This window comes from Tupaia chinensis, unplaced genomic scaffold, assembly GCF_000334495.1.
Source record: "Tupaia chinensis unplaced genomic scaffold, TupChi_1.0 Scaffold000515_1, whole genome shotgun sequence".
NCBI lineage: Eukaryota > Metazoa > Chordata > Mammalia > Scandentia > Tupaiidae > Tupaia > Tupaia belangeri.
The window spans coordinates 6,111,098-6,135,939 of NW_006160028.1; the positions used below are offsets into that span (position 1 = coordinate 6,111,098).

General features: G+C 38.2%; 1 protein-coding gene across 2 annotated transcripts in view; it reads right to left on the reverse strand.

The window, feature by feature from the left end:
- The window catches only part of ACAP2 (ArfGAP with coiled-coil, ankyrin repeat and PH domains 2), a gene marked incomplete at its 5' end in the record, with an annotated part of 97,181 nt that overhangs the window by 50,126 nt on the left and 22,213 nt on the right, over positions 1 to 24,842 (reverse strand). For both annotated transcript variants that reach the window (XM_014590985.2, XM_014590984.2), the window contains 5 exon segments: positions 13 to 87; positions 7,644 to 7,739; positions 12,806 to 12,850; positions 17,784 to 17,967; positions 19,798 to 19,856. In XM_014590985.2, the coding sequence (XP_014446471.1) occupies positions 13 to 87; positions 7,644 to 7,739; positions 12,806 to 12,850; positions 17,784 to 17,967; positions 19,798 to 19,856 (459 nt within the window).

Genomic DNA, 24,842 nt, shown 5'->3' on the forward strand with positions numbered 1-24,842 from the left:
TCCCTCGGGTACCTTTTGTTGAATGGTCGAATGTTTTTGCTCCATTTCTCGTTTCTCCTTTGCTGCATCCACAACCAGTCGATCCAACTATAAAAGGGAAAAAAAAGAAAATTTTGAATGTAAAGATCAGAAGAAAATGACACAGTATGATTATTTTCTCAAACCATATTCTATCATTTTATAGACACATAGCAATAAATTACTCGATTTAAGTTTACATACAAGGCACTGTGGCTAAACTTCCAATTGGAAGCTCCTATTTGTCTGATATTGGATCCTCTCAGAGAGGCCCACATCTCCTCCAGGAAAACGTCTCCAAGAACAATCATGGTGGTGAGCATATGTAACTGGAGGCCTTGTCATGCCACCACAGTGACACATGTTCAGTTCCTAAACAGGAAAAATGACTCTAGCTTAAGAAGACTGCTGACCCACTCAGCAAATGCTGGTGATTACAGTTCAAGACATAAAGAAGAGACACTGGTGATAACTTTTCTTCAAATAGTAAAAAGTTGGTGCAGCTAAACAAGTGCAGTCAACTCTCTCTCACAAGTTCACTGAAACAGATTCTTTCAATCACTTGATTGTTTCATGTTTTCTAGCTGGCTTTAATGTTATAATCAAATCTAAAAAATAGAAAAAGATAACTTATCAAAAAAGGGAAACTAAAATAATAATGTAGTAATAAAAGATGAGTCATAATTCATAAGACTAAGGTACAAAATTGCCACTTCTTAAAGTTCATTTTAACAAGGTCAAAAAATTTAACGAAATCATAAAATTGCATTTTTTCCTCTGCATAAGAAAAAATTATTTTCCTTTCTATCACAAAAGAAGTGTTTGATACCAATAACATGTGATGAGAAATACTTGGCTTCCTGAACTCCTAATTGCTAGGATATCATTATGTGGATCTCATCCTCTGGACTGTGATGTATGTTTTTCCAATTTTGAACCCCCTCACCTCAAACTGTTTAATATATGTTTGATAAATGATGAACTTAAATGAGTTTCAAAAATGGTAGCATGTGCTGGAAGATGCTGCTTAGCAAGCTGAGGCCGCGCAGGAGGCCCAACTTAACTCCCACCTACCCTAAAAAGCTAGGCAGTGTACACACTTACAGTCCCAACCACTCAGGAGGTGGAGGCAGGAGGCTCATGAAACAGAGAGATCCCATTTAAAAATCAACCCTCCCCCATGCACACAATGTAATACCAGCAGCAAATTAAGAACGATAAATAGTAAGTGTCCACATTTTATTTAAGGTTTTTGCCATAGGACATGTGCACTCACTAGAAAAAGGTAGAGAGAGACAGTGAAAGGGAAAAATGAGAAATCATCCTGAGGTCATGGTCATCCCACAATCCCCTTCTCCTGCAATTCTGGGCACACACGCACATGCACCCAGCATGACTTTCAAGTCACCAAACCCAGGACTCAAACCATGATTGGCCATGTTGGAGTCCAGCGCCTTAACCACCATGCCATCTACTGGCCCCCAGCATCCACATATTTTAAGTGATATCTTTTAAAAATTAAGACTGAAAAGCGTTCTTTAAAAAACTATTTGAAGTCTAGCTCGGGGGCCTGCACTGCTTAAGCAATGCCAGATCCGTCCGGAAGATTGCAGATTTGGCTCCCGGCCAACCTATAGACACCAGGTATGTACACTCATGATCTTTCATCTCTGCTGGCTGGGAAGGCTGAGGAGATTGTAGCAAGAGACCCTGTTGAGGATGCTTGTTTCTATCTCTCTCTCTCTCTCTGTCTGTCTTTCACTCTCATGAAAAAAAGAAATAAAGTGGATCAGGTTATGGCCAAACAGTTAAGGTGGTTAAATCTATAGCCAGCCATGCAGTTCAAATCCTGGACCTGGTCGCGTGAGAAGTTCACCCAGCATGTGCATATGCAAGTCCAAAATCCCAAAAGGAGGGAGAAATGGAGAAGAAGGGACTCTGTTATGGAGGGTGCTTCCTTATTTTCTCTCTCTCTCTGGTTAGGACACAATGCCCTTGTCAAATTTTTAAAAATAATCATAAATTTTCAAAGGAAACAATAAAAAAAAAACCTATTTGGTCATTTATTCACCTCATATTACAAAAGATTTTTTATCTTCAGGAGAATAATTTTCATCACAGAATCATAGTAGTAATTCTGTAACAATAATTACTAACAGTATTTCTGAATAGTAATAAAGAATCAAATAGAACTGAGTGCAGTGTAGTGCACTTATAATCCCAACTACTCAAGGTTAAGGCAGGAGGATTCCAAGTTCAAGGCCAGCCTGAGCAACATAACAAGACACTCTCTCAAAAATTATACAAACAATGAGGCCAGCAGGTGGCATGGTGGTTGAGGGCACTGGACTCCCACATGGCTGACCACGGTTCCAGTCCCGAGCCTGGTGGCTTGCTCGCTCTCTCTATCTGTCCATCTCTGATCAAATTAAAATAAATAAATTTTAAAAATTTAAAATAAAATAAATCTTTTTAAAATTATACAAGCAGGGACCAGCAGTTAGCATAATGGCTATGTCGCTGGACTCCCACGTAGTCGACCGCGGTTCAAGTCCTGGACCCAGAGGCTTAAACTCACACAGGCGCATGTGTGTGAGTGCCCAAGATCCCAAGAGGAGAATGGAGGAGAAGGGATTGCGGCATGGCCATCCCCCCTGGGGGGTGATTTCTCACTTTCTATCTCTCTGTCTCTTTCTGGCGACCGCACGCGCCCTATAGCAAAAACCTCTCAAAAAAATTTTTTTTTAAATTATACAAGCAAAAATTGACTGAAAGAGAATTATAACTGTTGTAAAATATTTGGTATTGATGGCAACTATACTACTCTACTTTAAGATCTGAACATACATATCCAAAATTTTTGTCCTCAAAAGTTTCTTATATAGGAACCAGTAGATAGTGTAATGGTTGTATCGCTGGACTCCCACAGAGTTGACTGCAGTTCGAGTCCCGGACCTGGCAGCTTAAACTCACAACGGGCACGTGTGTGTGCATGCCCAAGATCCCAAAATGAGAATGGAGGAGAAGGGATTGTGGCATCGCCAGCCCACACCCCCCGGGGGGGTGGGTGATTTCTTGCTTTCTGTCTTTCCGTCTCTTTATCTTTCTGGCGAGCACATGCGCCCTTATAGCAAAAACCTCTCAAAAAATTTTTTTATATAGAATAGGTGGAATAGCCATTATATCATGGTTTTTATGACCTTAATTGAATGGCAAATAAATACTATTCACTCATTCAGATTTACCTGCAATACAAGGCAGCCTCTAAATTTAAAATACTTCCAAACATGCATACATGTACTATGCACAAGAGTAATACTCTGCAGATAATGGTTTTCTGCCTGTCAAATTGTAAGTAAAATCCTCTGATGCCTCCCGCTGCTACTGTGGCAGAAACTCCCTCTGTTAAAGGAGTACAAAGGAGGGACCAGCAGGTGGTATGGTGGTTAAGGGTACTGGACTCCAACATGGCTGACCACAGTTCAAGTCCCAGACCTGGCAGCGTGCTTTCCCACTTTCTCTCTCTCTCTCTCTCTCTCTCTCTCTCTCTCTCACACACACACACACACACACACACACACACACACACACACACACACTCTCTGTCCCTCTCTGGTCAAATTTAAATAAATAAATAAATAAATAAAGTTAAATAAAATAATTCTTAAAAAAAAAAGTACAAAGGAAAAAACATCAAATCTATCATTTAGCGTGGTGGTGACTTGGGAAGACATGAGCTGGGGAGATGGAAAGACTAGCAGGAGTTTTCTTCTAGATGCTCAGGACTGTCTCAGGAAGAGTTCAGAGCTCAGCCAGATGCATCCCATGTTTGTATTAGCGTTGGACATTATGAATTTTAACTAGCCAGGTACTGCCAATTCCCCTGTTTTGAATCCCTTCCACCCCCACCATCTCAGATACAATCACTTCTCTTTCTCCTTTTCAACTTCTCTCTCTTAAACCAGCCCATTCCCATCTGCTTTTAAACTTGTGCAAATCATACTACCTTAAATAAAACCTCCAACACATATTCCTTTCCAGCTACCACCTTCTCTCTCTCTTTCCTTCATAATATTTAAACGTTAAAATGTTACCACATTCTCTACTTGTCCATGTCATGTTCATCTGCCCACTATAATTCAGCTTCTGTTGCTCGGGCCCCAGCTCTATAGAAACACCACCTCTTACAAAGGTAACAAAAAACCTTGCTGCTAAACCCAAGTACTTCTTAGTTTTAGGCTTCCTTGACCTAGTTTTCCAATACATATATGTACCTCGTTAGGCAATTCTGTCTCTGTGCAAACACTCTCAAGTGTACTTATGCAGACCTACACGGCATAGCCTACTCCACGCCTAACCATATGGCATAGCGCAGTATAATCATATGGGCCCACCATCACACATAGAGTCCACTGTTGACAGAAACACTATTATGCGGTACAGGGCTGTCTTTGAAACTAAGCACTCCTCTTTTTGAGACGCTCTTTCCTTGGCCAGTGACATCACAGCCTCCTAGTTTTCCACCTCCCCTTTCACCTATGTCCTATCACAACTCCTTGTACCCAGCCATCTCTCAGCAGTTGATTCTAAGGCCAGCAGAATCCTATGGCAAGAAAACCTCAAAAAAATTATTTTAAGTTGGTTCCTCTTAGGACCCTGTCCCAAGCCAGCTTTCCCTTTTACTCAGTAACAATGGATCTCAATCGTAACTTAGAAAATCGCAATCTTTAGATATGGTGTCCAGGCACCTAGATATTTTTAACTAGCTCTATAATTGTGAGCTAGCTAACTCTCTCTAGGTCAGTTCATCCACGTCTGTGGTTGCAATCAGCAATTATATGCTATTGACTTGCTTAGTCTATCTCTTTCTCTCTTTTTTTTACTCAGTAACAATGGATCTCAATCGTAACTTAGAAAATCGCAATCTTTAGATATGGTGTCCAGGCACCTAGATATTTTTAACTAGCTCTATAATTGTGAGCTAGCTAACTCTCTCTAGGTCAGTTCATCCACGTCTGTGGTTGCAATCAGCAATTATATGCTATTGACTTGCTTAGTCTATCTCTTTCTCTCTTTTTTTTTGGGGGGGGATCAATGACATGCTATTGACTTGTTTAGTCTATCTCTTTCTCTCTTTTTTTGGGTGGGGGGGGAGGTTTTTGCTATAGGGCGCGTGCGCTCACCAGAGAGAGAGAGACAGAGAGACAGAAAGCGAGAATTCACCCCCCAGGGGGGATGGCCACACTGCAATTCCTTCTCCTCCGTTCTCCTCTTGGGATCTTGGGCAAGCACACACACGCGCCGGTGTGAGTTTTAAGCCACCGGGTCCGGGACGCGAACTGCGGTCAACTACGTGCGAGTCCAGCGACATAGCCATTATGCTAACTGCTGGTCCCTCTATCTCTTTCTCTTGAGCTCCAGATATACCCATTAATATAATACATCCTATCTTCAAAAATCACTTTTTTCCCTCTAATAATATATTTTTTAATATTCATTTATATTATTTATTCATTTTATAAGTTTGCTATAGGGCATGTGTGCTCACGAGAAAGAAAGAGAAAAAGTGAGAAGGCAAGCCACCGGGTCCATGACTCAAACCACAGTTGGCCACAAGGAAATCTAGAACCTTAACTACCATGCCACCTGCTGGCTTCCAAAAATCACTTTTAAATCTGAACTCATGTCCCTCCACCTTTGACTTAATAACCTTAAAATCTGTTTTAATCCCTATTGCCATGATCCTAATTTTACTTAGTTTTTCCTAACTGAATTACTAAATGAAAATCCTAACTGGCCACTTCCAACCAGGTCACATTATCCAGCAGACACTGTCATCTCTAGGGCTCAGATGCTTTTCAAAGGCCTGAAAACTCATTAGAGGTCTGAAACAAGACAAAATAAAATAAAGCCAAAATATCCTGCAAAAACTTAAATTAGCATGTTTAAAAATGTATAATCATTTCGACTAGTCAACTGCAGTCCAACTCATACTGTTTTCATAAGTTATATTTAATGTAGGAGGAGAATAGACCGTAATGTCTGACAGAATGTGAGGATTGCCTGGGACATGGGAAGGCCTGGCCTTCCCTCAAGTCTGGGTAAACATCCTGTCTCCATGTTCCTAAAACCCTGACCCTCCCTCCCCATGTGGTGGGAAAGGCTAGCTGTCCCTCAATATGTACTTTCTCCTTCCTTAACAATAGAACCCACAAATTATAGCAGATTCCATGGCTACCTGACATCTGGGCTCTATTTCCAAGGGTTTCTTGCAGTCAGTGTGACCTTTTGACTATGCACTGACTATTGAGATTTGGACAGAAATGACATGTACAATTTCTAGAAAATATTCTTAGAAGGAATGTGTCTTTCTTTCCCCTTCCTTCCTTCCTGTTAGCAGGAATCTGCATATGATGGCTAGCTAGAGCTTTAACCACTTTGATCTTAAGGCAGAATCAAAAGATATAAGCTTGGGTCCTACTAATCAAGTGGTCATAAAACCTTGGTCTTTGACCTTACATAGGAGAAATAAAACTGTCCTTTAGAAGCTACTGGTGTTCTCAGTATTTGATCACTTGAAAATAAACCTAATTCCAACTGATACACCCCCAACAGGGCATTTAGCACCGAGATTTACAGTCTGGTGATTTGTTGGTTTCTTCAAATAAATTAAGTTCTGTAGAGGTAGAAAGCAGAGTATGTATACTTCATGGCATATGCCCTGTACACCATCCTTCTCTTCCAGCCTCTCAACACCCACACACACACACACACACACACACACATATACTTTGATTAGCAAATGCAATTTCTATTCTACTTTTACTTTTTTCCATTTCCCTAAATACCTTTTTTCATCTCTAATTCTTTCTTCTCCAAAAGTAAACTAAACTATTTTGAGAAAGAAAATCACCTAAAAATTGACACTAAGAAAGCTCATCAATCAATAAAAAACAATGTACCCAGAACAGATCTAATATAAAGTTATCAGATATAAAAAATAATTTTAAAATAATGAAACTTCTCTCTATATATTGGGTCATCAGAAAAGTCATGATGCATTTTTGCACAGGAAAATACGTCACAATTTTTCCAGTAACCCAATGTAGTTATGTGTGTGTATACATGCACACACACACACATAAATATATATTAAATATATATATATAATTCTTACACATATACAAACACACACAGACACCCATATATGTCTGTGTGAAAAGTAAAAATTCCCAAGAGCTCTATAACCTTATAATTCTAAAAATTAATTATTTAAATATCAAAATACAATTTGTTTTGAAAATTAAAAAGAATTATAACTCAACTGAAGGTCAAACTGAGATAGCACCTCAATTATCCATATGTAAGACATTAAAAAATAAATCAAGCTATATATAACGTAAAAGACACTAAATTTTAAAATTCTCCTTTTCAGTACTCTCATCTACGATCTAACATAAAGTTATTATCTTTAATTTCTATTTTTGATCAAAATTTAATCCAATACATAAATGCAGTACCACTGACCCTCTTTGTTAATAAAATGTCAAATCCCCCAAAATGTTATATTTCTTTGAAAATACAAATACTGACATAATCCAGAATTAAGAGATATAGGTTATTACCTGTGCTCCAAGATCCTTCATATAAGGCCCAAGCTCACTAAACAGATCATATCCTTGATGGAAGAAGGCCAAATGGGCATACATAAAGGATAACATCTGATGAAAGGGAAAAGACATTATCGTTTTAAAATCAATTCCAAGATCAATATTCTAAAATATTTTTTAAATCCTGATCCTATTTAATGTTTAAAAAGTATTCCACAAGAGCCTAAAATGTCAAATCTATTAAAAATTAAACTGAGTCACTTTTCTTAAATGAGTATTTTAGAAGGATTTGCAAATACAGTAATATTATTTAAAAGGAATTTCACAGCAATTTAAAATTTTAACAATGCCCCAAACTTTAGTTGTTTTAGACTATACTTAAATGAGAAAAATGTATATAGAGGAGTCAAACAGACAACTTTTAAACACCATTCTAGATACAATATAAAATATGTATGTGTACCTTCAACCAAACTTACTTATAAAACTTAAATTGCAAAAAGACATAAACAGATAAGAAGGTGAAATATAAACCTCTAAAAATAAAACAATCACAAGGACATTACAATCTACTAGATCACCAAGCACAATCTGAATTAGGGGAATGTTCTCTTTTTTTTCCCCTCAAAACACCAAAATAAAATTAATCAACAAATTGACAATATAGATTTTTCTATTTTCATTCCATAAAGCCAAAAATGACATTAATGAATTGAAATGTTTCCAAGTTTTCTATATTTTACTTATTTGTGAGAGAAAAATCACTCTTATTTTTACTAGTTAAGGTTTTACACAGGGAGAAATTATACAGTTAAATGTATAATACTGAATCAATCTTCTAAATAACCACCTTACTTTTAGCAAGAAAAATATCTAATACTCTGAATTCTCAATATATTCAAGAATCTTCTCCCATAAAAGGTTTCTCCAAAAGAAAGCTCAACTAAATAAAGACAAAAGGACAAAACTCACAAGAGAAACATTGTTCTGAAATTATTTATGGATGATGATGGATACACAACTTTGTGACTATAATAAAAACCACTAAATTTTCTTTTTAAAAAGGGACAGGACAAAAGATTAATAGCTAAGATTATACAAAAATTTTAAATTTGCCTGTACATTAAAACATACAATATGCTGGGCCAGCAGGTGGTATGATAGTTAAGGTGCTGGAGCCCACGACTCAGACCACATGGTTCAAGTCCCAGAACCAACATCTTGAAAAAGAAGCTGGGTGTTTTTCAAGCTGGGTGCATGTCCAAAAATCCCAAAAGAAGAATAAAGAAAAAGGGATTGCAGCATGGCCATCACTCCTAGGGGGTGATTTCTCACTTCCCTTTTCTCTTTCTGTCTGTTTCTCTCTAGCAAGCATGCATGTCCTATAACAAAGCAAAATAAAACATCAGTATGCAAACTGAAAGACAAATAATAACTGGGAAGAAACATATGACAAAGGATTATGGTCTTAATAACGTAAAAGATGTTACAAATCAGTATGAAAAAGATGAACACTCCAGACTGGCAGGTGGCATGGTGGCTGAGAGCGCTAGACTCCCACATGGCTGACCACAGTTAGAGGCCTGAACCTGGTAGCTTGCTTTCTCACCTTCTCTCTCTCCCCACCTCTCTCTCTGTCAGTCTGATCAAACTGGAAAATACTTATAATAATAAATAAAGTTAAATAAAATAATTTTTTAAAGAGTCATCACACACACCAAAAAAAAGGACGAACACTCCAACAGAAAAAAAGAGGTCATATAAAGGGTACCCAAATGGCCAAAAAAAAATTATGGAAAAAATGTATGTTCATAATACTTTGTATTAACAAAATACAAAACTGAATAATAAAATCACATTTTTTGGGGGGGAAAGGTTTTTGCTATAGAGCACGTGTGCTTGCTAGAAAGACAGAGACAGTCAGAGACAGAAAGCAAGTAATCACCCCACAAGGGGGATGGCCATGCTGCAATCCCTTCTGCTCCATTCTCCTCTCCCTCTCAGGATCTTGGGCACGCACACACCCATGCCTGGTGTGAGTTTAAGCCACCGGGTCTGGGACTTGAACCACGGTCGACTATATGGGAGTCCCGTGACACAGCCATTACGTCAATTGATGGTCCCTAAAATCACATTTTCTATCTACCAAATTGAGGGAAGAGTGGGAGAAACTATGATATTCAGTATTGTTAAAAAGTGGAGAAACGTTCACACTACAATTTGATAAGAGTTTTCAAAAATTCTGATCAATGTTTAAACCCTACACACTACAATTTGTAAGACTTTTCAAAAATTCTGATCAATGTTTAAACCCTTTGACTATATAATCCCTTGTCTATACATTTATCCTGAGGAAAAAATCAGATTATTCACTATAATAATCCCTACAATGTTATGTTTTTTTGTTTTTATTTATTTATTTTGTTATTTTGGAGAGGATTTTTGCTATAGGGCATGGGCGCTCGCCAGACAGACAGAGAGAGACAGAGAGACAGAAAGCGAGAAATCACCCCCCAGGGGGGATGGCCACTGCGCAATCCCTTCTCCTCCATTCTCCTCTTGGGATCTTGGGCACGCATGCACATGCGCCCGGCATGAGTTTAAGCCGTCAGGTCCGGAACTCGAACCACGATTGACTACATGGGAGTCCAGCAACATAGTCATTACCCTAACTGTTATGTTTTAATGTCAGAAAAATGGAAATTACTTAGATATCCTTTAGTGGTGAAGTTAATTAAAGGTATATTCAAGGTCAGTGAACTATGAACTACAGATTATATCCAGTTCTATTACTTGTTTTTTGGATGGTCCTTGAGCCAAGGATGGTTTCTATGTTTTTAAATTATTGAAAGAAAATGAAAAAATATATAATTCATAACACATGAAAACTGTTTGAGATCCCGATTTTTGTGTCCATAAGTAATTTCTTTAGAGAGATTTTTGCTATAGGGTGAGTGTGAGACCGAGATAAAAAGTGAGAAATTACCCCCCAGGGGGGATGGCTGCCATCCCTTCTCCTCCATTCTCTTGGGATTTGGGGCACGCACACATATGTGCCACATGAGTCTGAAGCCATCAGGTCTGGGACTTGAACTGCAGTCAGCTGTGTGGGAGTCCAGCAATGTAAACATTACACCATCTGCTGGTCCCCATAAATAAATTTTTATTCAAACACAGCCATGTATTTACATTCATTTACATATTGTCTAATGGCAGCTTTCTCATTACAAGGATACAGCTGAGTAATGAAAACAGAGACCACAAGGCCTGCCAAAACTACCATATTTACTACCTAGCCCTTCTCAAAAACCTTTGCCCAGCCTCAGTATATCCAAGTGACAGAATTCTATCTGGCCACAAAAGTCATCATTAAATAAGAATATTTCATGACATGGTTTTGCCATGTCTTAGTGGAAAAAGCAAAGTTATAAAATATAAGGGAATAATTTCGATTTTTAAAATTCAATGCAATTTTAAAAGGTACAAGTACCTGCTCATGTATACACATACACAGAAAGAGGAAAAGAAGGGTAGGATATATGCCAACATATATCATATCAAGTGATCTCTTGATAGCAGGACTTAGGTTTTGTGGGGGTTTTTTCCTTCACACATTTTTCAGTTCTCTACAATTAATACACATTACTGTAATTCTGGAAAATAAGTGAGGTAGGAGGAAGTAAGTACCTAAGGTTTTGTTTTTTAGGTTTTTGTCATAAGGCACATGCACTCATGAATTAGAGACAGAGAGAGGGAAAGTGAGAAATCACCCCTCAGAGGGGATGATCACGCTGAAATCCCTTCTCTACAATTCTCCTCTTGGGATTTTGGGCAGGCACAGACATGTGCCTGGCATCATTTTCAAGTCACCAGGACCAAGACTTGAACTACAGCCAGCCATGGGAGTCCAGCACCTTAACTATCATGCCACCTGCTGGCCCAAGAAGTATCTTTTAGAAAAAAAGGAAGTACAATGTACTTACTTGATAAGATGCAACACGAATATAAACAAAATTTAAGGAAAAATTGATGGGAAAAAGTATCTAAAGCTTAAGTAAAGCTTTTTTTGGGAAAAGATTTCGATAAATAAATTCAGTGAGGGTCATTATATCTAAAGTACTCAAAATGTGAAAGAAATGCCACATACCAATATCCCCTATCATTTTTAGGTAGCTTTACAACACACAAAAAAATGAGCAAATAAAAAAGATCATTGTCGGGACCAGAAGTTGGCGTAATGGCTATGTCACTGGACTCCCATATAATCGACCATGGTTCGAGTCCCAGACTCGGTGGCTTAAACTCACGCCGGGCACATGTGCATGCGTGCCCAAGATCCTGAGAGGAGAATGGAAGAGAAGGAATTGATACGTGGCCATTCTCCCCTGGAGGGGGGGGGTGATTTCTTGCTTTCTGTCTCTGCCTCACTGTCTTTCTGGCAAGCCTAAATGCCCTATAGCAAAAATCTCTCCAAGAAAAAAAAATAAGATTATCACCATAAGTGAAGAGGCTCAAGAGAAAAAAAAAATGATCCTCAAATTTTACCCCATTAGTTTTCCAACTACACACCAATGAACTCAAAAGATTGATAAATTAACATTAAGGGAAAAATTCAAGTGATACTATTCATGTCAATCCTTCATTTCAAATATTTTAAATAGAAAACTATAGAAAACAAATGAAACATAAAATTATACAAAAGAATATAAGTATTTTTAAAGATGTTGGGCAGAAAATATTTTAAAGTAAACACACATGTACATAAACAAAAACAAATACAATTTAGAGGAAATACAAACCTAAACATAACAGTATTTTATTTTTATACATTTCCAAACCAATCCTGAAATATTTTCACACATTTTTACAACCACTTCCAGTTATTCACCATATAGCACTGAGCATTTAGTATGTGGAAAGCATCATATTAGGACGCTTTAAAATAAAAACCAAATAGTACGAAGTCTGCCTTTTGGGGGTATTTATACATGCAACACAAATCAACAACTATAGCACAAAAGAGACAAAGGCAGCTAAATGCCAAAAAATATAAAGATCCAAAAGAAGAGCAATTATGAACCTGAAATGTATATATTAGATGCTGCTTTACGCACTTCAATATGTATATTTGGTTTCATATTAAAATATTTAAAACATCATTTCAATTAATATCTTACTGATTTTAGGATTTCTGATCTCCTTTTTGATTGAAGAACATTAATCTGAGGGAAAATATGCTTGGTTAATTAATCATGCAATTTTTAAAAAAATAATTCATAACAAAGTATTATAAAACTTGTTTATTCTAATGGTTTAACACTTTCCCCAAAAGCAAATAAAAACCAAGTTGTTTCATTCTTTGATCCTATGTTCGCAAATACAGTTAAGATAAACAAACCAATGACATTCTCATCCATGTTGAGGTCAAAGAAGAACTTACCATTTAAGTTATAATATTGTAGTGACACAACTAGTTTGACACCTGAACTTCGGAGAGGTCCTTTTCCTGCACCCTCTTTATCTGCTGGCTCATTAAAGTTCAACATACAACCTCAATGCAAATTTTATCACCTTCCCACTACCACCACCCTGTCTCTACTGAACTGCTGAAATCGTCAATGAACTAGTCTTTCTGCTTCCATTCTTGATTTTGCCAGATCCATTCACACAGCAGCCACGTGATCTTCGTAAAATATAAATTAGATCAAGACCTCCAATTTCCAGGGCCAGCATATGGCATAGTGATTAAGGCACTGGACTCTCACATGGCCTACCATGTTTCAAGCCCTAGACCTGTCAACTTGCTTTCTCATGTTCTCTTTCTCTCCCTCTCTCTCTGTATCTCTCTGCTGAGTGCACATGCCCTCTAGCAAATTAAAAAATTATAATAATAATAAATACAATTAAATAAATAATTGTTTTTTTTAAAAAAAAACAAACTCCAATTTTGTTCCCAGGCCAGTAATGCCCATTATAACATGGCCCCGTCTACTCTCTAACCCAGTTTTCTTTTACTTTCTCCCTTTCTGTGCTCTAACCACAGCTCAACACCGCTCCCCACTGAGAGCTTCTGTAGAGCCGTCTGGTCTCCAGGTCATGACATTCTGCCTACAGAGCTACAGGCTTGCCCCTACCAAGCTGGTCTCAAACACCATCTCCTCACAAAGGCTTAAGGTAGTCTCTTAGCACTTAAGCTCAGTCTGGCGGTACATCAGTCCTACTTATCTTCCTCCTAGCATTTATAATTTTATATTTTCTTATTTGTACCTTTTCTTGTGAGATCTGGGTCTCTGTCTTACTCCCACCTTTAATCCTCAAGCAGCACTTAGTAAACATTCAAAAAATAGTTGTTAAATAAATTAATGAATCTTAAATAAATATTTTAATTAGACTAAACATGTTAAAAGATGACAAAATTAAGACATCTGTGTTTTATGGGATCTCTCCCAACTCCAGAAATTCATAGCAAGCATTTCACTTTTATGTTATTATATTTTAGCTTAGTGTAATAAAATGTTTACTCAAGCAAAGAATCATTCATTCTTTGCTAAGATTCCAAAAATCCGTCTTTTAATATCTCCTTTCCATGGAATTTTCTGGCTATTTTAAGACTTTAAAGACTTTAAAGTAGTAACTAAAAAAAAAAAAAACCAAGAAAATCTAAATAACATAAATGAGAACTAGCTTTTCTAGTTCTCAAGCCTATAAAGTTGGTTTTCTTTTTCTTTTAAAGAATTATTTATTTAATTTTATTTATTCATTCATTTATTTTAATTTTACCAGAGAAAGATAGACACACAGAGAGAAGGAAAGTGAGAAAGTAAGCCATGAGGTCCAGGACTCAAACTGTGGTCGGCCATGTGGGAACATCCAGCATGTGTTTTTTTTTTTTTAATAAACTCATATTTTTCTCTCCCTCTCTCCCTGTCTCTTTTAAATTTGCTAGATGGCATGTGCAATTGCTGGAGAGAGAGAGAAAGAAATTACCCCCCAGGGGGGATGGCCACACTACAATCCCTTCTCCTCCATTCTCCTCTAGGGACTTTGAGCATACATGGCACATGATTGGTGTGTTTTTCAAGACTCTGGGTCCAGGACTTAAACCACGCAGTTGGCCATGTGGGATCCAGTCACTTTAACTGCCACAGCTGGTCCCAATTCCATTTTTTCATAAACCTTTTTTTATTCATAACAGAACATTCATGTGAGAATGGGCAAGAGAGCACCTTCCATGGGGTCTGCAGTCCCCTTCCTCCAGTCCTCGGGTCCATTGAATCATGGACACCCATACAGATGACCAGCACACTTCAGGCTGACTGGACCAGGGGTCCAAACCGAGGTTACATGTGCAATCCATCTTTTCTACAGCGGCACAGTACCAATGCAACATGAAGCGAGGCCCCATTCAGTTTTAGGAACTAAAATATTAACTTTTAAATATTCTAAGTAAACATAGACTTTTGGCCATGAAATAAAATGAGAGATAACAATTCTCATCAGAAAAATAAAATAAACCAATAGTTATTTGGGGGAGGCTAGGCATTTTAAAATAATGAATATTTCAGCTATCCATTACCCCATATAAATTTGTAACAGTAAGCTAGTCACTCTTTTTTTTTTTTTTAGAGAGGTTTTGTTATAGAGCGTGTGCGCTCGCCAGAAAGAGATACACAGAGAGACAGAAAGTGAGAAATGACTCCCCAGGGGGATGGCCACGCCGCAATCCCTTCTCCTCCACTCTCCTCTTGGGATCTTGGGCATGCACGCACATGTGCCCAGCGTGAGTTTAAGCAACCGGGTCCAGGACTCCAATCATGGTCGACTACATGGGAGTTCAGTGACAGCCATTACACAACTGCTAATGCCAAGCTAGTCACTCTTCTAAAAAATACTTATTATATATGCCAATTATTGGACTAGAGGTCGGGATAAAAATCTAGAAATAGAAAAGGCATATATAAACAAATATTTACAATATAATTATAAGTGTTCTAACCACAATGTGTATGAAAATATTATAAAAACAGAAAAATCAGAGGCAAGAATGACTCATTCTGCCTTGAAAAAAGCTAAAACCCTGATCATAGAACAGGATGAAAAAACTGATGGGGCAGATAAAAAGAATACAAGGGATCCCAGTTTGGGGAGAATACAGTAGTGCAGACAAGATATAGGATGACTGGGTTAGAGCTGCAGCAAAGAGGAGAAGAACAGATTCAAGAGAGGCACATATGAAGAATTCTGAAGACATTTGGTGAGCAAACAAAATAGCTTAGAATGAAGAAAACAAACATGATTTATTTCTCTTACTTTGAACTTCTGTGTAAGAGGGTGATGCTGCTCAGTTAGATAAGGGCAGAAAAGCCATTTTGGAAGATAACAAATTCCAGTTTTAGACAAAATAAGAATAAGGTATCTCTGTGAATAAAAGATTTCGTCACCTACACCTGGAAGGCAAAGCAATCAAGGGGGATCATGAGACTGTCAAGAGAATAATAAAGTAAGAAAAGAACAGAACCAAATACGAAACTCTAAAAAGAAGGCTGAAAGGGCTGGCAAAGGAGAGAAGCCTATGGCAGAACTGAAAAAAGTTACAAGTTAGGAGGAAGACCTAAATCAAGATAAAAATATTGATATATTTCATGAGAGAGAGCATGGTCTATCAGAATAGTTAAGGTGGTCAAAAACTAAAACAAATCAAACAAATAAAGACTGTCCATGAGCCATTTCTTTGGAATGGTTCAGGAAGGCAACATACTCATACTGCAGCAACAAGTAATATGAATGTGAGGTAGGTCACAGGACATAAGAGATACAGACTGTCATGCTAGAAGCCTTTCATCTATAAGTCCACTGCATTTTTAAAAATATTGCTTAACACTTTTTTAAAAGGATTATTGATTAATTTTATTTACTATTATTATTTTTTAATTTGACCAGAGAGAGAAAGACAGAGAGAAAAAGAAAGCAAGCCACCGGGCCCAGCACTTGAACCGTGGTTGGCCAGGTGGGAGTCCACTGCCTTAACCACCACACCACCTGTCAGCCTCACACACTTATTAAACAGGATTTAATTTTTTTTAAATCCTAAAGTCCATCTTCTATTGTTTTGCAAAGTTACCTAAATAGGGGTTTTTTGGCTGTGTGGTTTTTTGTTTTTGTTTTTTTTTTAGAAGTTTTTGCTATAGGGCGCGTGCGCTCGCCAGATAGACAGAAAGCGAGAAATCACCCCCCAGGGGGGGTGGTCATGCTGCAATCCCTTCTCCTCCATTCTCCTCTTGGGATCTTGGGCACGCACGCACACGCGCCCAGCATGAGTTTTAAACCACCGGGTCCGGGACACAAACCGCGGTCGGCTACGTGGGAGTCCAGCGACATAGCCATTATGCTAACTGCTGGTCCCTGGCTGTTATTTTATTATATTTTGCTTTTTAATTTGCCAAAGGGCATGTGCACTTGTTGGAAAGACAGAAACAGAGAGAAAGCAAGAAACCATCCCTCACCCTTCCCCACGCCTGGAAATGGCCATGCTGCAATCACTTCTCCTCCTCCATTTTTCCCTTCTTTTGGGACTTTGGGCATGCACACACATATACCCAAGGTGTCCTTCAAGCTAATGGGTCCAAGACTCGAACTGCACATTTAGCCATGTAGGATTTAGCCACCTTAACCACACCGCCATCTGGCCCTCCTAAATAGTTTCTAATCACTTATTTCTATACAGTTACTTAGGTATTGTTTTAAGAAATGCTCTGTGATCATGAAATAAACAATCTCTGAGAATACCCAATGCTATTGTGTAAAAGAAAAGTTAGACAAGAGAATAATCCAAGGTTTAAAACTTTACATCTTGGGGTGCAGCAGGTAGTGTGGTGGTTAAGGCACTGGACTCCCAGATGGCCGACCATGGTTCAAGTCCCAGACCCAGCAGCTTACTTTCTCACTTTCTCTCTCTCTCACTCTGTCCCTCTCTGATCAATTAAAACAAAATGAAATAAATAAAGATCTATATAAACAGGTGAAATTTTCCCACAAAAGATCATATTTTAATTTTAAACTCAAAGAAAAGTATTATTTATTCTTTACCATGCAATCATTCAAAAGTAACAACCTGTTTAGTAAACACTGTTTGAAAACATGTAATAAAATACATACCTGGAGTACATAGTCAAGAGCAATGTGTCGAAAACATTTTCTAGTTGCTGTCAGAATGTTTGTGGCTTCTTCAACTTCATGCTGTTTATTTCTTTGTACTTGAGCATTTTTTACTAATGCGTTTTCCTTTTCTTCACTGACTTTTTCAAATTGCTTCTTGGCATCTTTGAATTTTCTAAGATCTCTAAAAAAATTTAAAACTTAGTGAAACTTTCATAAAACATCCTTGATCAAAAACTAACAATATTTACAATTTAATTTTCATAGTCCTCCATTTATTTGTTTCACCATTTGCTGACATTCACTAGTTCCTTCAACTAAAATACATATTGTTTCTCTATTATATATAAATCCTGATACAGCCAGCTAACAACTCATTATCTAAACTTACATAACTTGAGGTGAAAATGAATTATCAAATTAGCATTATCGAAACATAAAAAGCAAAGTTAATTTGTTTTCTAAAGAGAAATTCAGAGACGTGAACTGTAACAGTCGTGCATCACTTAACAATGGCTCTATGTTCTGAGAAATACATCATGAAGGGATTTTATTGATCAGACATCACACTTACATAAACCGCAATGGTGTAGCCTGTGCACCTGGCTACATGGTACAGTCTCTGTGATCCTTACAGGGTCACCATCACACAGCATCGCACTGACTGAAACACCATTATGCAGTGCATGACTTCATTTAACCAAAAGATTTTTAAAAGTAATATATATAACAACCACAAGACACTTGCCAAAAATGCAAATTTCAAGACTCTAGAAATTATAACCCATTAATATTTGAGATAAATCCTAGACATCTGGAAGTTTGGGTTTTTTTTTTTCTTTCCAGATTTTTGCTACCAAATGCATGTGCTTGCTGGAGAGACAGAGACAGACAGACAGATAGAAATCAATCCCCCCGGTGGGGATGGGGATAGCCATGCCCCAATCCCTTCTCCATTCCCCTCTCCGGATTTTGGGCATGCATGCCCATGCATCCAGGGTGCAGTCTAAGCTGCCAGATCCAAGACTAGAACCACGGTTCCCCACATGGGAGTCTAGCGCCTTAACCACTATGATACCTGCCAGGCCTACCTCCAAGTTTTTTAAAAATATATCCCTGAGACCAACAGGTTACATAATGGTTACAACACTGGACTCCCATGTAGTCGACTGCTATTTGAGTCCTGAACCCAGTGGCTTAAAAATCATACTGGGCACCTGTGCATTCGTGCCTGCCCAAAATCCCAAAAGGAAAATGGAGGAGAAGAGATTGCAGCATGGCTATTCCCCCTGGAGGATGATTTCTCGCTTTCTCTCTGTCTCTCCAGTGAGCGTGCACGCCTTATAGCAAAATTCTCTCTCTCAAGAAAAATACAATCCTGGTTTTACCTCTATGGAGAATATACAGACCACACCTTAAAAATCAACACTTATTTCTTCTTGAAGGAAATTACTATGTCAAAAACCATGGATAAAATAAGTTGGATTTTTATTGGATAAAGTAAGTTTTAAAGCATACACACGGGCCAACACTGGGGGCCTGGCAGTTAAGAGAGCCAGATCCCACATGGTTGACAGCAATTCAAGTCCTGGCCCTGGGAACTTGAAAAATGCACCAAATACATGTGTATGCGTGCCCCGAATCCCAACAGGAAGGAGAAGTAGAGAAGCAAGAACTGGAGCATGACCATGTCCCACTGGGAGTGCTTTCTCCTCCCTCACTCTAGTGAGCCCATGTGCCCGCTGGCAAATTTAAATGAATGAATGTATAAATATTCAAATCTTTAACAATGGTAGCTATACATCCTGTACACATACTCATAGTATAAATGATTCACTGAAAGTCATGAAGTCTGATTCTCACATAAAGTCAGTAAGAAACAATGCAATGTGCATTTCACAAAGCAAAGACTCCAATATTTTTAGTAATTAATGATCTGTAATTTCTTTCAAAAGATACCAATTCCAAGATTTAACCAACTGTTTGTTTTCTTTTTTCCTTCATGACAACTTACTCTTTAACAAAATTTTGAAGCTGTGCCTTAATTGATCTCTGAGTTTGGTCAAACAGGATCTGAAAGATAAAATGTAACACTAGGGGATTAGAAAAGTATGCAGAAAAAGTAATTCTCTTGAAGTCTTTTAAATACCATATTCTTCACATTTTAATAACACTAATAACACTTCATTTCTCTTTATTGAAAACTACAAAAGAAACATTTAAAAAAAAAAGCCTGAAACCAATTTAAGGTTAATTTCATCTGTCACAAAAATAAAACTGCTTCTATTGATAATTTATATAGGAAAATTAATCTGCTTTACAAATTAAATAGGATGCTCAAACAGTAGAGGAGCACCAATTTCCTTCATTCTAATTCAGGCTTTAGAAGACCATAAAATAGAAAATCCACTCCGACCAACATAAAAATGTCTTACTCCAACAAAGCAGAGCACATCCAATGAAAATAACTCTCGAACAGCTTTATACCATAGTTAAAATATACCATAGTTAAAATTTGAGAAGACTTGAAAATTCACGTTATAGATTTTAAGGATGCATTATATGGTCTAATGGGTTAAAGGATTGCTAAAATTAGAGACAAGAATAAATCTGTATTCTTCAAGGTGGTATTTTCCCCTGCTTAAATGATGCTACATACTTAATACCAATGGATTTGGGTAAGGTAAATTTCACAGGGCTTGCCATGGGAATTCCAAGTACTTCCATAATTGACAGATACATGTCAATTAGAGTTTGAAACAGAGTCAGAATAACAGGGAGAAAAATCAATACTCAAAACAAAAAGAAAATCCTGTAACCTCCTACTAATTAAAAAGAATTCCACAATGTCATTGTCTCTAAAATTTTGCTATTAGCAAAGTCTTCTGTTTTCTCCTAAATTGCTCTCTTTTACACACAAGCACACATACAACCTCTCTCTCTCTCTCTCTCTCTCTCTCTCACACACACACACACACACACACACAACCCGAATTCAGTATATGGTTTCAAACTCTGTCACATTTTTTCCAGAGAGAAAACAATGTTCTGCATTATGTTAAACCCGAAGCAGAAGAAAAGAAATCACAAAGATGAGAATGGCGCCAGCCAGCTAGCCTAGTGGTTAAGGGAAGCCTTAAGCCTTAAGCCATAAGCCATGTTCAAGCGCCAGGCCAGTGGCTTCCTGAAAAGCATGCCAAGCACTTGTGCACATGTGCCTAGATTCCCAGAAAGATGGAAAAGTGGAGAATGCATGAATACAATGGATTGCAGCATGACCACACCATTGGTGGGTGCTTTCTCCCTCTCCCTCCCTTTCTCGTGCAAATAAAAAAAGAAAGAAAAGGAAAAAAATCAGAATTAAAGCCAACTACATTTTTAAAAAATCAATATAGAAAAGCCAATTAAACTAAAAAGTCAGTTCTGTGAGATTATAAAATTGACAGACCTCCAGTCAAAGTGACCAGAAAGAAAGAAGGCACAGGGGCTGATGTGGCACAGTGATAAGATGCAATGTTCTGTCAGGCTGACCCACATGGGAAGGTTCTGGGTTCACATCCAGAGACCCTGAGTACGCCAGGCAGATGTGCTCATCATCCAGGTTGGCGGTGGATGGGTTGGATCGTGGTATCAAGACCTTGCTGGGAGTACTCTATTTCTCACTCACAGAGGAAGTAAATGGGTAAAATGAGAAAGAGAGAAAGACAGACACGAATTTCCCATATCGAGAAGTATAAAGGTGACTTCATCATAGACTGAACAGATACTAAACAGATGTTTTGGGGCCAGCAGATTACATAGCGGTTATATCACTGGACTCTCGGCTAATTGTAGTTCAAGGCCTGGGCCCAGTGGCTTGAAACTCAAGCCAGCTGTGTGTGTGTGTGTGTGCATGTCCACGATCCTAGGAAGAGAATGGAGAAGGGACTATGGTGTGCCATCCTCCTGGGGGGTGATTTCTCACTTTCCCTCTCATTGTTTTTCTCTCTCTCTCTCTCTACAGAGAGCATGCACAAAGGCAAAAACCTCTTAAAAACAATAACAAAAAAGTTATTCTGCAGGGCTGGAGAACAATGCATACCTATAAATTCAACAGATGAAATACATACACTCCAATTAATATGGTAATACTCTTGATTTGATTATTATACAATGCATGCATGTTTTTGTACCCCCCAAAATGTGCAACAATTAAATGTAAATAATGAATCATAAAAAATATTTTAAAGCAGGCCCCGCGCCAAGGCTGCGACCGGCGGCGGGTCCTGTGAGGCAACCATGGATGCCAAGGACAATGGGGGAGGAAGATGGGACATAGCAGAGGGTGGGGGATGGGGAATCAGGGATGGCAAGACAAAGGGCAAGGTATGCAGGATGTAAGAATTGGAAAATTATTTGCTGAGAACATGTATGTTGATGTGCTTGATTGAACCAATGCACAGTGTATTTTGGATGGAAAATTCATTGGTGTGTTGTGATGGTGTATAGTGAATTAATGTAGAAAATAAAAATATATATATTTTAAAGCAAAAGAAAAATAAAACTCTGAGTATGATGCTGTGATTATAAATAATATGGTAGATTACTGAAAATCCTTGGCCCTGGGTCAGGCAATGGTGTGGTGGCTGAGGAGACTGGATCCCACATGGCCAACTGTGTGGTTTAAGTGCCAGACCCATTAGCTTGAGAAACATACCAGCCACGTGTGCATGCATGCCCAAAATCCTAAGAGAATGAAGGAGAGGGAACTGTAGCGTGGCCATCTCCCTTAGGGGGTACCTTCTCATCTTCCCTCTCACTGTCTCTGTCTCTCTCCAGCAAGCGCACACACCCTATTGCAAAAAACTAAAAGATAGAAAAAGAGAGAGAGAGAAACAGAGAACTACTGGCACAGGCAACAATACAGATAAATTGCAAATTAAATTCTCTCCACTTTCCTTTTCTCTTTATAATGTTTTATAGTCTTTAAGGTACAAGTAGTAAAAATTTAAACATAATTCTATCTTATAATTTAGCCATTCAACTTCCAGATATTTAAACAAAGAAAAGAAAGGGGCCAGATGTTGGCATAGCAGTAAGACAGAATGTTCTGTGAGGAAATCCCACATAATAAGCTTCCTGGTTTAGGGCCAGCAGGTGGCATGGACTCCAACTGGCACTGGACTCCCACACTGCCAACCACAGTTCAAGTCCTGGACCTAGAGGCTTAAAAAAATCACGCCAGGCACTTAAGTGTGCATGCCCAAAATCGCAGACGGAAAAGTGACTGCTTCATAGCCATTCCCTGGCAGGGGGTTGATTTCTCACTTTCCCTCTCATTGTCTCTCTTCATGTCTCTCTCTTGTGAGTGTACCTGCCCTATGGTAAAAACCTTTAAAAAAAAAAAAAAAAAGAAGAAGAAGAAGATAGGTTCCTGGTTCAAGCTGAGAGACCTCCCTGAGACAGGCAGGAACTTGCCCATGATCCAGGACTGGCTAAAGGCTGAGGGGAACTACAGTGTCAGGACTTTCTTGGGGATGCTCTGTGTGTGTCTATCACAAACACAGACACACATGCTCACATATGAAAGAAATAAACAGTTTTTTGAAGTAGGCCAGTTGTCTTTAAAAAAAGAAAAAAGAAAGAATAGTATATCTACACATACTTTTTTTTTACATGTATTTTTGCAAGCAGTTTTATTTGTAATAGTCAAAACTCGGCAACAACTCAAATGTCTACTGTGATGGCATACTTTACAGGTGTCCACAAATTCTTTGACAACTCTGCCTTCAAAAGTGGATCCTAGGGCTGGCAGTGGAGTGGTGGTTAAGGGCGCTGGACTCCCACATGGCCAACCGCAGTTCAAGTCCCAGACCCGGTAGCTTGCTCTCTCTCTCTCTCTCTCTCTCTCTCTCTCTCTCTCTCTGTCCCTCTGTCTCTCTCTGATCAAATTAAAAATAAAGTTCAATAAAATAATTCAGAAAAAAAAAAATTGGACCCTAAATCTTTTCCATTTGAGTGTGGGCTAGACATACTGATGCAAATAGCAATCAGGGGCAGAAATAATCTATGATGAGTCAGCCAGGTGGCATGCTGATTAAGGTGACTAGGTACCACATGGCTGACTCCACACTGCAAGTCCCGGATACAGCAGCTTGAAAAACACAGTAGCATGTGTGCAGACGTACCCGCACACCTGAGAAGAAAATGGAGGCGAAAGGACTGTGGTGTGGTCATGGCCCTGGGAATGCTTTCTCAGTTTCTCTTTCTATTGTGATTGCACATGCCCTATAGCAACTTTTTTTAAAAAATTAAAAATATAAGAAGTAACAATGTGTGACTTCTAAGACTAGGCCATAAAAGGCATCGTAGTTTCCTCTTTGCCTTTGTTTTTAGATCACTTGTTTGAAGACACAGAATTTGGTCTTAGAAGTCATGCCCCTGGGAATGCTTTCTCAGTTTCTCTTTCTATTGTGATTGCACATGCCCTATAGCAACTTTTTTTAAAAAATTAAAAATATAAGAAGTAACAATGTGTGACTTCTAAGACTAGGCCATAAAAGGCATCGTAGTTTCCTCTTTGCCTTTGTTTTTAGATCACTTGTTTGAAGACACAGAATTTGGTCTTAGAAGTCACACATTGTTACCTTTCCAGGGTCCTTGGAGAGCAACTGAGGCCTGGTGCCAATAGCTATGTGAGTGGAATATATTTTACTTGGATCTTCCAGCCCCAGTAAAACCTTCAAATGACTGTAGCCTCAGCCAACTTCTTAACAGAACCTCATGAAAGACCCTGAGCCAGAACCACCCATCTAAGCCTTTCCCAAATTCCTGGTCCAGAAACTGTGAGATAGTCCCTTTTTTTATAGCAACTAAATTTTAGCAAAATCTGTTGTACAACAATGTATTAGAAAATTAATACAAGCATTAATGGGTTAATGGTTAAACAAATCTGAAATATATTCATACAATGCAATACTATTTAACAATAAAGTATTGATGCAAACAAAAAACAGTTAAATCTCAAAGTAATTCTACAGTAAAAGAAACTAAACTAAAAAAAAAAAAAAAAAATTTCCA